The sequence below is a fragment of the Camelus ferus genome, chromosome 17, assembly GCF_009834535.1.
Source record: "Camelus ferus isolate YT-003-E chromosome 17, BCGSAC_Cfer_1.0, whole genome shotgun sequence".
NCBI lineage: Eukaryota > Metazoa > Chordata > Mammalia > Artiodactyla > Camelidae > Camelus > Camelus ferus.
The window spans coordinates 45309172-45322500 of NC_045712.1; the positions used below are offsets into that span (position 1 = coordinate 45309172).

General features: G+C 34.4%; 1 protein-coding gene across 45 annotated transcripts in view; it reads left to right on the forward strand.

Moving 5' to 3' along the window:
* Positions 1-13329, forward strand: part of CLASP2 (cytoplasmic linker associated protein 2) — a 153414-nt gene that overhangs the window by 62558 nt on the left and 77527 nt on the right. For 28 of the 45 annotated variants that reach the window (XM_032459297.1, XM_032459299.1, XM_032459306.1 and 25 more), the window contains 4 exons: positions 2830-2912; positions 5147-5239; positions 8037-8182; positions 10489-10624. In XM_032459297.1, coding sequence (XP_032315188.1) covers positions 2830-2912; positions 5147-5239; positions 8037-8182; positions 10489-10624 — 458 coding nt within the window. The remainder of the gene's footprint in view (positions 1-2829; positions 2913-5146; positions 5240-8036; positions 8183-10488; positions 10625-13329) is intronic. The other 17 variants (XM_032459324.1, XM_032459298.1, XM_032459318.1 and 14 more) reach the window with 1 other exon arrangement.

Here is a 13329-nt window from a genome sequence, read left to right on the forward strand (position 1 = left end):
TTTTATTGTATTTTGGGGTGAACTTTTAAAAGCTGTATCAGAAAATGGAATGATGATTGTGAGATGAAACTATTCATTCAACAGATTATTCCCTATGTAGATATCCTTTTCTTCTTTTGTTGGCCAGAGAGTCAAAACCAAGGTGAGGGGAAACATTGGGCAAACTAGGATTGTAAAAAAGTTTACTTGTGATACGTACAAGATATAAGCAAAGCTAGAATGGGGAGCTCAGATGTCCTCTGTCTTTACACTATTCATTTACCCAAAGCGCTCCCATTAGCAGCTCTGCTTAAAGTGACTCTCAAAGGTAAGAGTGAGGTAGATTAGGGTCATCTGTTCAGATGCTGCAAGTTCTTGCCAAATTTGGTAATGCCCACGTCCAGATCTCTGCATCTTCCATGGGACTTTTAAAAGCTGTCTAGTTCTTACTTCCCCTGCCCACTAGTTTATTTGGCCTTACTCATAAGGTAGAATTTACTGCATAATAAAAACATTAGAGTTAGTTTAGTTATTGGCACATTTTTCTGGCCTTATCTGGGATTTGTTCAGATGCTCTACTTTCCCTTGAAGGTTTTTGAAATTGTCTTATGGCTGGTGGGCTAATATATTGGAGTTAGCATTCTGTTGTATGTCTGGTACTTCAGTAAACTGCATATACACTGTAGTAGCTCTTCATACTGGTCTGCCCTTGACTTCGCCATTCCTCTGTCAAACTTGCTGTCTTCTACTCCTCAGCACGCTAAGGCTGTTACCTGGCCCTTCTCCGGTGCATGAGCGCGGGTCTCCTCTACCAGTTGAGATGTGTACTTTCCAGGAGTCAGTTGTTTGTCATCACACTTGCCTAATGGTGCTCTTGTTATTGTACCAAGTAATTTGCAAGAAGTTATATGTAAAGGAACAAACTACATTAATGTGGAAAGAAAGTTGTTTTACTGAAAACTGTGTTGAATGTTTACTGAACTACTTGATACGGACAAGTCCCTTATTTCTATTCAGTGAAAGAAATTTCTATTCAGTGGCCTAGGCAAAGACAATTGTGAAAGATTGGGGAAAAATTGTAAAAATATAGGCATATGCTCTCCTATTAGAGGACCTGTTGTCAAAAACAATAAACCTGCCGTGTTAAGAGATTTGTGAATGAATGTAGTATAAGATGTTAAGATAATATGGTTAGGTATCTTACTTTTTGTTTCTTTGCTTTAACTATTTATTTTCAGGTAATCAGTTACTAGAACTGATTATGGACATGAGGTTGAAAGTTTTGTTGTTCTATTGGATTTTTTGAATATCTAGGGAATAACTATAATTTATTTACCCTTGTAACTGAATTTCCTACAGCAAGCATGTATTCATTCCTCTTTTAGTTTATTGTCATTGCTCTTAATTTGCAGTTTTATATTGCCTTAAACTTTATATTATGCTGTTCTATGGTCCATCACTTATTGCTGTTAAAACTCACATACAAAGACCTTCGGGATTTTTTTTTTTGAGATAAATAGCTTTTTACATACTTTTGGAAATTCTGAGTATTTTTTTTAATTAGCATCATGTTAATTTTATAAATCCAATTTTGGAGTAATAATATTTCTTTTGGTAGATAATAAACTTGGAGAAAGATTTTCTATTCAGTTTTTTAATTGGAGAGATATTTAAATTAATTATCCATTGGAATGTACATCTTATGTAGTTGAAAACCATTTTATTTGTTGAGTTTTTACCATGAAGAAATAAATAAGTAGAGTTATCGGCCAGGGTTCAATCAGAAGACAGAATCCAAAACAGTTATTTTTATGGAGAGAATTTAATATAATTTATGTAATAGGTATTTGATAATTAAGAACACAAGAAGAGAACAACACTACAGTATTGTGGAGGTAGCAATTACAGTAAACAGCTCCTACCCTAAAGCTGGAAGAACAAAATGAGGTTAAAATTATTGAAATGTAGAGGCGAGGCTTAGAGGAGGGGCCCTGCAGAGCTGTGAGCCAGGTCTCTGAGGAGCGGGGACTTGCTATCTGGTGTCTCTGGCAGTACAGTGAGCAGGCTCCGTGAATGTTAGAACGACTGCAGGCTAGGACTGCTGCTGAAGTGAGTGTCCTGCCAGATTGCTAGGGTTTTACTGACAAGAACAGGAAGCAATTAGGAAGGAGCAGATCCTTTCCACCTTCAGTTTCCAGTCTCTTCAGCGCCTCCCGTTGGTACAGTTTTACAGAAAACCATTAGAATCAGCAGGAAAAGGGTTTGCTCAAGCTGGCCCAGCATCACAGAATGTAAGAGTGGATTTGGAGCTAAAAGACAATAGCTTACTTATTGGCTCTTACACAACTGCTGCCTGTTAAGTTTACTTTTTTATTGTGTATGTGCAATAAAAGATTTGTTTGCATATTTAAATTTAATTTTGAGACCCTCATTTCTTTCACATTTGCTTTCCTGGCTATTGCAGCACTTGAAGATCCTCTGCCTCGCTTATTTGCCATCATTTATTGACATTTAGTGTCATTTAAAATGGCTGTTCAGCTTTTTAAATGTTTATCCTTTTCCCTGTATTTCGTGTATCCTTGCTGTTGCTATGAATGAGGGATGGGGGGCTCTGTTCTTACAGTCTGGATTATACTACCAGCCTCGTCTCATTCCTTGCAGAGTTAATCAGCTACAGCTAAGTCCCTTGACTTTTCTGAAAAGTTGGAGATTTTTAAATACCTTCTTACAAAATGGAATGCCACTCAAAATTAAGCCTTTGTTGATACCAAGATTTAGTATTTTTCGTCTTGTTCTTGGTTCTAAAATGCTTAAAAGTAAACTTTAAAAAATAAATTTCCTTTTAATTAGCAGGCGCGTCTAAGGAAGGAGGCGCAGGAGCAGTTGATGAAGATGATTTTATAAAAGCCTTTACAGATGTCCCTTCTGTTCAGGTAAGGATACCGGTAAGGTGGCATGAGTGTTGCCTGTGTGCTTGTTCATAATAATTATTTATTTTTGTCACTTTTTCCAATTGTTTTTTCCTTAATTGACTACATAAATAAAATACTTAACTTATTATTACCATACAATGAGCTGAAATAAAATTGAATCCATATAGTTGAATCATATTACATTGCAGTGTCAACTTTTTTTAAGGTTTCTTTCTTTCTTTCTCCCTCTCTCTCTTTATTTATTTATTTATTTTTTTTTTACCTTTTTGTCCACTTCATCTCTGTCTTCTTTATAGGCACATCCTTCTCTCCTTGACTGTTGAGTATTGGGATTTCTTAAGGGTTAGTTGTGGACCTCTCTTCTCTCTCTCTACTTTCTTATACTAAGTCACTTCCTTCAAACCCACGGCTTCAGTCCCTAACTACATAGATAATGTACAAGTTTTTATCTCTAAGCCAAATTTCTCGAGTGTAAAAATAATTTATTCACGGATTGTTTGTTTAACGTCTCCTTTTAGATGTCTCAGAGGCATCTGAAATTCAGCCTGCCCAAAATTGGTCTCATGATCTTCGCCTTATAAACCTACTCTTCCAGTGTTTTCTGTGTGGAAACTATTAATCAGTTACAAAAGTCAGAAACCTAGGCATTATTTTATTGCAACCAATTCCCAACTTACTGCTAGTCAAACTTCTTTTGCTTGTATACCCTCTGAAATGTGTTTAAAAATGATGTACCCCCTTACTGAAGTAAATTTTTGATTTGACTCTTTTTTTCCTTTATTGGGGGAGGGAGAGCCTTGCATTGTATTCCAGAGAAAGGCATCATAATAAGATGAGGAGTGGTGGAGGGACCTGCCTTCCTCTTGAAAGATGGCAGAAGGACATTTGAGAAGAGGGGGTGGGAGGCAGGAAAGGCTCAGAGGCCTCCAGCAGTCGTTGTCTAACAGAATATAGTCTGGTCCCCCTCCTACCTCTTCAACCTTGTTTCATGCCCAACTCCCCTTTGTACTTTTGTTTTGGGGAAGTTTTTGTTGTGTTTTAAATAAAATGGGAATTTACTGGCTGTTGGAAGTGAAAAATATAAGTAGGGCTGTTTTGATGACAGTATCTGTTTGATACCATTCAAATGGTATCCAGGACCCCGTTTCTATCTCATTTCTTGATTCTCCTGCGTTACCTTCCCTCATGGCCAGCAGCATGGCTGCAGCTGTTGGAGCCTCACACCCTCACTACCCTCTGCTTCTTTCCCGGTTGATCGCGTAAAACTTTGTGAAATTCACTCTAACTGAACCTATTTAGGTTGCATGCCCACCTCTGAACCTTGACGCTGATGTAGGGAAATACTGTGTACTGACTGACTTCAGCCTGGGTCACTGGCTCTTCCCTGGTTCTCTCTTCACTCTTTACTCTCTTTCAGTCTCGTCTGCCACAGAGACTTTGCACATGCTGTTCGCTTCAAGGAAGGCTGATCTCTCCATTTTCTCTAACGATGTCTGCCTCATCTTTTAGCTCTCAGTTCAATCTTGACTTTCCTAACTAGTTCAAACCCCCTATGAAGGTATAGACGTTCATGGCACTATGTAATTCTTAGTGGCACTGTCTGTTTGCAATTTCATGTTTTATATCACTTAGTTTCTTTTTTTTCCCTCTCCTTGACTAGATAATAAGCTCCATAAGGCAAAGAAAAATGCCAGTTTTGCTCACCATAGTATCCTTAATGCCTAGAATACTACATTGCTGTTATGTGAATATTTGTTAGTGAATGGAAGGATAATGGTGTTTGCCAAGCGATTGTCTTCAGAGAGAAAAAAGCGCGTAGCTCTCCTGGCTACAGTCTAGCATGAGGAGGGTCAGGGGAGGAACTAACCTAAAACATGTCCTTTTGCAATATTGTATAATAAGTATATGAAAGCAATAAATATGTTATATACCTGAAATCACCTTGTGAAATCAGACCTATTTTTATTAATTTGTAGAGTATTTGCATGTTGTTTTTAAATGACAAAGCATTTTAAGAGTACATTTGAAGTTACACATGAGTGGAGAAAGCACATGGGTAACAGATAAGAAAGACAAAACATTTTATTTTACTAATGTCAATAACGTATGCCCATTCTCCATTAAAAATGGTGCTAGAATGGATAACTTTGTTACTTGAAAGATTATTTTGAACATCAGGGCGTTGATTTTGCTTATGGCAAGAAATATTAATGTTATAATTTTGCATCTTTCAGATCTATTCTAGTCGAGAACTTGAAGAAACATTAAATAAAATCAGGGAAATTTTGTCAGATGACAAACACGACTGGGATCAGCGTGCCAATGCAGTAAGTTTATTTTTTATTTTCTTATCCCTCTCCTCTTTTTTCTCAGTGTTCTTTTTCAAAAACATGGAAATTTAGTAGTCGTGTTGTCTGGTATACGCTTATAAAATTGAAGTCTGCGAATCTGGAAAATAGACTGAGTAATAGGCCTTGTCTGACTGAAGGTCCATTTTTTTGTTTGTTTGTTTGTTTTACTGATCAGATGGAGCCTATCTCACCCATTTGTTAGTCTCTCCACATGTGCTACTTGTTGAGTAGAAAAGTATGAGCCTCACTGATGGTGCCTCAGGGCCGTGGCATTCTGTTGGGTCATACGGTTGTTCATCAGCTCCCACCATCAGTTCTTACAAGGTTTCCCACTAAAGCAGTCCACTTTGCCTGCAGGCTGTGTTTTCATAGTATTGACATAAATTCACAAGAATATGTCCATTTGCCTGTTTTTGTTCCTTTATCACATCTGAGTGTGAAAAATATTTTTCACTCGTGCTTTAAAAGAGGGGGAGGGAGTCTGGTTTCCTTGCGTTAAGAATATTTTATTTAGCCTAAATTCCTTGAGAAAATATTTGATAAATTTTCAGATATTTGCATTGACAAAGGGTTGCATATTTTAAATTTTGTGAATTTGTCAAATTCACATCTGAGGTACAAAATGAGTACTTGAGTATTCTCAGGAAGCCAGAGAAGGGGTTCCATTTGAAGACTCTTCTTCTCTGAGAGCTCCCAATCCCCATTTTGATTAAGAAATCAAAAATGACCCTTTGACAAATTGGCCTTTATGACTGTGGACAAAAGATCATTTTCCAGCTTTTCTTTGATAGAAAGTCTGCATATTTTAAGATCTTAAAATATTTCATCAGAAAATATGTTGCTCCAAATTTGTTAAATATACTTCACTGTTCTTTCTTCAATTCCAAGATCAGTCTGCTGTAGAAAGGCCTCTGTCACAGGTGATCTCTGCAGAAACATGACAAGTTAAAGGTAGTCAACATTTAACACAAACTTTGTACTTGAGAGTTCTTGGTTTACTTTGAAACAACCCTTTTGGAAATATAGTCTTCTAATTTTTTAATGAGAAAAGTGACCAAGTCCCATTACAATAAGTGAAACAATGTAAAAGATTATAAAGAAAAGCTATTAAGTTTACTCCCTATAGAGGAAACAAAAGGTTTTCATTGTAAAGCATATCCCTTTTGATGTATATGTATTCAAACATGTATGACAAGATAAACACAGGTTTTCCCCCAACCCACTCCTTTTATAAAAACAAATGAGATTACACTAGATGCATTACTTAATAACTTGTTTTTTTACACGTAGCAAATCATGCCGTTCAGTGCACTTTATGTAGGTGTCAGGTATATAATAGTTGCTCAGATATTTGAATGCAGATCAGTATGTACATACATTCTTTAGTTAAAGGTATTATGAACTTTGTTAAACTGTTTCCCATTTGATGGACTTGTTTTTAATGTGGTTTTTTTTTTGCTACAATGTTTAAAAAAACATCCTTGCACACATTTATAACAATGGTGTTTTTGTTTTTGTAGGTTACATTTTTTAAAGTGGGGCTGATGGGTAAAGAGTAGATACAATTTTGTTTTAGTAGATGTTGCCAAAATATTTTAAACAAGGGTGTTAGTCATTCATGATCTGACGGTAAAAAGCATCTGTTTTCTTTCTGGTACTGGATACTCTTGAGTCTTTCTAAATTTTGCCAGTCTAATGGAGAAAAATGACGTGTCTCTGCTGTAATTTGTATTTGCTTATCACCTAGTAAGGTTGAACACATTTTCTTATATTTAATTTGCCCAATTTGATATTTGGTCGTTTGCCTTTTTCTTATCTTATTGTCACTCTTTGTGTATTGTACTTATATATTGCAGATACTTTTTTCCTATTTTTTTTTGCCATATTATGATTTTTGTTTTGTTTTTAGTTAATCTAATTTAGATGCCTTCTAATTTCTCTTCTGCTAATGATAGTTTTCCTTGTACATCCTAAGATTATATAACTATTCTTCCCAGTATTTTTCTAATATCCATAGTGTTTAATTTCTGTTTTCTCTTTTTTAACTTTAAAGATATCTTTAAAAATTTAGAAAATCTCATAATTTAATATGAAATTATACATAATAACAGGTATGATAGATAAACTTTTAGCTTCTGAGTATGTGTGAGCACACATGTGTACCTGTGAATATCTTGATTGATTATATTCAGTATGTGTGATACTTACATGGAAAGCATTTGGCAATCCTATACTTAAAAGTTTAGTAATACAGAGAAAACTATTTGTTTCATAAGCAAGTGTGATGATATTAAAATACTGGAGATGATGATGACTGATTTTTTTTTGTACTTTTGCTTATGGATGAATATAATTTCCAAATTTGGCCCTTTAAAAATAGGCTTCTTAGCAGATAGTGGTAATAGTTGCACAACCTTTTGAATATACTTAATGCCACTGAATTGTATACTTTAAAATGGTTAAGATGGTAAATTTTATTTTAATGTGTATTTTGCCAGAATTTTTTTAAAAACTCCCTTAAAACGTCAAAATTTTCTTATCTACTCATAGATTACATGTCTATTATGCATATAACTAAACCTATAATGTTCTTTTCAGAAAGTGTTTTTGTTTCATGTTTATTTGTAAAATGCATTTAATGCTGTTGACTGTCTAAATACAGTTATATAAATATAATGACATTTTAAAAAATTTTGTTCAAATGATGAAGTTTAGGTAGGTTTTTTGCACTTCCACTTTTTAACGTCAATAATGAAAATTGTCTTTATTTCAGCTTAAGAAAATTCGATCATTGCTTGTTGCTGGAGCTGCACAATATGACTGCTTTTTCCAACATTTACGCTTGTTGGATGGAGCACTTAAACTTTCAGCTAAGGACCTTAGATCCCAGGTGGTTAGAGAAGCTTGTATTACTGTAGCGTAAGTATATTCTTTGTGTGATAAGTATTTTTTATGAATGACTTTCATACTCATATTCAGTGTTCATTAAGTAACGCAGTAGCAGGATAACCCCCCCAAAAGTATACATATGAGCTAAAACCACATACATAAGGATTCAATTTGTATGATTTGGGGGGAAAAATGAATATAAGAAGAAAATAAGTAAGTCTGAGATCTCGCTATATTTAATTTTCTCTTTAAAATTTGGATATTAAGCTTTTTATTTCTGATATTTTAGCAATTATCTTGGGGTTGTAACATGCATCATTAACTTATCAAAGTCTAAACCTATTTCATATGTTTATATTCTTCCAAAATTTAAGGATAGTAGAACACTTAAACTCCTTTTACCACTGCTCCCGACCTGAATACTTTGTTGTATATGTTGTTGTCTAAGCAATCCTTTGAAGAGAGGGAGCACAAAGATGCCTACTGTTAATATTTCTACTCTGGATTGTTTTAGATGTCCTGGTCAGAACAGGAGGAAAAAAAAAAAACAGGAAATAGAAAGTATGAAGATTGTTAAGAAAAGGAACAAAACTGCCATTATTAATAGATGGTATAATTATCCATGCAGAAAACTACAAGAATTTATAAATTATTGTAATTAAGGGAATATATAGGATTGCTAGATACAAGTCAGTATACCAAAATAATTGAGTATCTCTCAATAGCAAAACAAAACAGAAATCCACAAAATGTAACTTGAAAGATATTCCACGCTGAGAATTCTGCCTCTTGCCATGATACAATAACTGGTACAGGATTAGCCCTCTTGCAAAAAACTGGAGAAAATATGTAAGACAACTATTTTATGTGTAGTGGACAGCAGACAGAGCAGGACTGTGATTCTTGAAACAAACAAGTCAGTTGAGCAGTATGATCAGCACGTTTTGACCTGGATACATTTTCTGGACCACGAAGAGGGAGAGAAACCCAACCAGAGCAAGGCAGTCTCACTGAGTTGAAGAAGAAACTGAGATTGGAGTTTCTGAAAGCTGAAGTGGCTAAAATTTGCAGGGCAGAACCCTGGAGAAAAGAGAGATGCACAGAAAAAGAGCTATAGAAATCTGCATGGGGATCCCATGAGGCTAGTTGAGTGCTCATCTGTGCATGTGAAAGGCACAGTTCCCTGAGGACTGGAGAGAACTACTGCTGCAAGCGAGTGGGTAAACAGCAGTTCCCCGAGCTCACCTTGGCTGCTCTGACGAGGCAGACGGCAGAAAACTTATGAAGCACCCAAGGCATTCAGAAGAGACCCCAGAAAGGCTGTTGTACAGAAATAGTACTAAACTATCTCTAAAGTCAGGCTCCTCTAGACCCTGCCCCTCCCAATTAACTTATAATGTTCAGACTGATTCCCAGCTACATCATCTGCCCACCGGAACAAAACTAGTGCTCTTTAAAGAAAGACACCACCACCCAGGCACAGAATGCACCTCCCTGCTTCTGATTTGAGTTTCACATTGGAAAACTGAAGGTATAACTGAACATTAGTAAGTAGGCCTGAGTCTGAGTATCTCTTTGAATCAAGAACTGAATTTTTGGAGGTAACTGTATCCCAACCATGTATTTTAAGTAAGATAAATATGTAGAAATTAACCAATACTGCAAGCATTGTCAGAACTGTGAGTGATTACAGCATTCTTCCTAAGTTTTTTAACTAAAATGATATAATTAAAGGCTAAATTGTTTAACTACAGATTTGAAGAGAGAAGATGGATGTCCTTCAGATCACCCAGCTAACCGGTGTATGATAGAGTTGTATTTTCAATCAGGAATTCTGAAATGCCACACCAAAGATGGCAGAGTATTTGGTCTAAAATAGTGGTAATACCATTAATAGAATATATCTTGAGGAATATTGATTTGAGTAAGATTTTGAAGTTATTTATAATATATGTTGAATTTAAGATTGATATGGGGCATCAGAATGGAAATATCTAATGGATAAAGACTAAAGATCAGGGCAATTAGAGCTGAATGTTTAACCTGTTATGTTAATGGTTAAATTCTGAAATCAGATGGCTTCTCCAAGTGCTGTTGCAAAGACACAGTAAAATGCCAAATGTCAGCTTTGCTTCGGACAGTAAGAGGACAGGGGAAAAGAAGGAAATGCATATTATCTGCACTTTCCTTTCTCTCTTTTGTTTTTCTGCCATTAGAACAGGTTAAAATAAAATTTTAAAGTTAATTCAGTAAAAGAATATTTTCAAATTATACGGTCCTACCTAGATTTAATGTTAAATTACTTTTAAAACAACACTTTTTGTTTTCTTTTGTAGTCATCTTTCAACAGTTTTGGGAAACAAGTTTGATCATGGCGCCGAAGCCATTGTACCTACACTTTTTAATCTCGTCCCCAACAGTGCAAAAGTCATGGCAACTTCTGGATGTGCTGCAATCAGATTCATAATTCGGGTAGGTTCTTTTTTCTTTTCTTTTCTTTTCTTTTCTTTTCTTTTCTTTTCTTTTCTTTTCTTTTCTTTTCTTTTCTTTGTTCTGTCTTCTCTTCTCTCTCTCTCTGTCTGTCTCTCTCTTTCAGTGTACTTAAATAAATCATTGGTATTTTTTTAAACCCCGAGGGAAAATTACTTCGAATTCTTTTTCTGATAATAAAAGCAATACACAGTTATTATAGACTGTTTATAATACAGAGGATTACAAAGTAAATATGCTTGGATACAGAATATAATATATAAAGTATGCATGTACGTGTGTGTGGTTAATCATATTACAAGTAGTAATACGCAAATGTAAAACGATGAAAATGTTATAGGCAGTGGTAAAAGACGGCAGGCAAATTTTTAATATTTCTCATTATCCAGATCTTGAAGGTGCCCAAAAGAATAAAGTTAAAAAGTAAAACAACTCCCCCTTGAATTCTGCTCTTCTACAACTAATCACTCTAACCATTCAGTATGTTTTTCCAACTTCAATTCTATGCCTGTTCAAACTGTATTTGCTACAAAATGTAAATGTAGAGTTTATATTTTATATATATGTAAAGATAATGTTTTTTTAAACGTTATGTACTTGGGCAGCTTCCCTTGTCCATAATGTCTAAATGAGTTCTCTATTAAATGACGTAGCACCAAGTTGTCCTCACAGTTCTTCTCCCTGAAGTTTATGAAGTTCTTTTCCTCCATCCTTTACCAACATTGTGTATTATCAGTCTCTTAAAGGTTTTAATAATTTAATAAATGAAATATTCCATATTCTACTTTGCATTTCTTAGACTATCAGAGATGTTAGTTTTTTTTATTTTAATAATGTTTCTATGGATTGCTGCTTTATACTCTTTGTGCATTTTTTTCCTCACTGATTTCTAAGGATTTTTTTATATATTATAAGCACAGTCAGCCCTCCTTATCCATAGGTTCTTCATCTATGGATTCAGCCAAGCTCTGATTGAAAATATTTGTGAGGAAAAATCCCAGAAAGTTCCAAAAAGCAAAAGCTGGATTTACCTCCTGCTGGCATCTATTTCCATAACATTTACATTAAAACTACAACTATTTATCATTTACATTGTATTAACTGATAAGTAATCTAGAGGTGACTTAAAGTATATAGGAGGTTGTGGGTAGGTTATATGCAAATACTGCACCATTTTATATAAGGAACTCGAGCATCCACGGATTTTGGCTTCCTCAGCGAGTCCTGGAACCAACCCCCCATGGACACTGAGAGATGACTATATATTAATTCTGTGTTCTATATGTTGCAAATATTTTCTACCAGTTTGTCATTTCTTCAAACATTATTAAAGCTATCATTTGTTATATATAGAACTTCAAGATTTTTTTTCCGTTGACACAATGCTCCTTTTGTCGTTTTTGTTATAGTTAAAAACAGCCTTCCCATTATAAAAACATTCAACAGTTTAAAACTTTCATAATTTTGTTTTTTAGATTTAGATCTAACTCAGTTTTATTTCTGTGTGAAATACAGATATCTAACTTCATTTTCCCCCAATACAAAGCCAGTTGACCCAGTGGCATGTAGTAAATTATAGTTCAGTCTTTTCTAATTTACCATTGTTTTCATATAGTAAATTTCCATAACTGTATGGGTCTGTTTCTTAAATGCCTTTTCAGTTTCTTTGATCAGTTTGTCCTCCTGTTAAATGAAGTTTTTTTCTAATACTGCTGTACCGGAAGGTTTTTTTCAGAAGTAAAATCCAATGCCTGTGAACAAATCAAAGAATCTATTTACTAAAATGGTCCCTTTTTTTTTTCCTGTTTTAATATACTTTTAAGCTTCTCTAAATCTGGCACCTTCGTAACAGTGTTGGAAAATAGTGGAAATTATTGAGATCTCTGTTTAATCCCTGAGTTTAATGGGAATACTTTAAATACTGTGTCTGGGATGGGTTTCTATGGATACTCTGTACTAGGTTATGAGAATTTTCTCCTGTTCATATTTTGCTAAATTTTGATCAGTAATAGATGTGGAATATTATGAAATATGTGTTTAGTATCTTTAGAAATAATTGTCTCTCTTCATTTATCCATTGTCATTCATGAACTAAATTCTGCTTGGCCATTGTACATTATAATACTGCTAGTTGCAATTGGCTAATACTTTAGTTAAGATTTTGGCTTTTTTTTTTTTCCCCAAAGACATAGCATATTAAAAAATTTTTTTTTTAGGGTGGGGTATTTATTTTATTTGTTTATTTTGTTTTTAATGGAGATAAGTTGCATGCTAAGCACAATACTCTGCCATTGAGCTATACCCTGCTTCCCTCCCCCACTTTGGGTCATTTGTTTTAATATGAGTTTTTAATAAAATTTTCTATAATTTTCCTGCTTTACATATTTTGTTATTAGGATTTGCTGACCCTTAAAGTTATCTAATAACTTTTCTAATGTTTTAGACTAAGCATTCTTGCATTTCTTTTTGAAATGTTTTTGGTTATTTGTGTTTTCTCAGAATATCAATTTCACATAGATTTTAAGAATCTTTGACTTGAGGTTGTATACTATATTTTCTTAATTAAAAAAAAAAGTCTCTTCCACTGTGGTTTTATTGCCATTCTTTCTTATTATACTAGTATATATATATATTTTTTTAAACAATAACCAGAGACATTGTAATGGCTCTTTTATAAGCATCAAGTT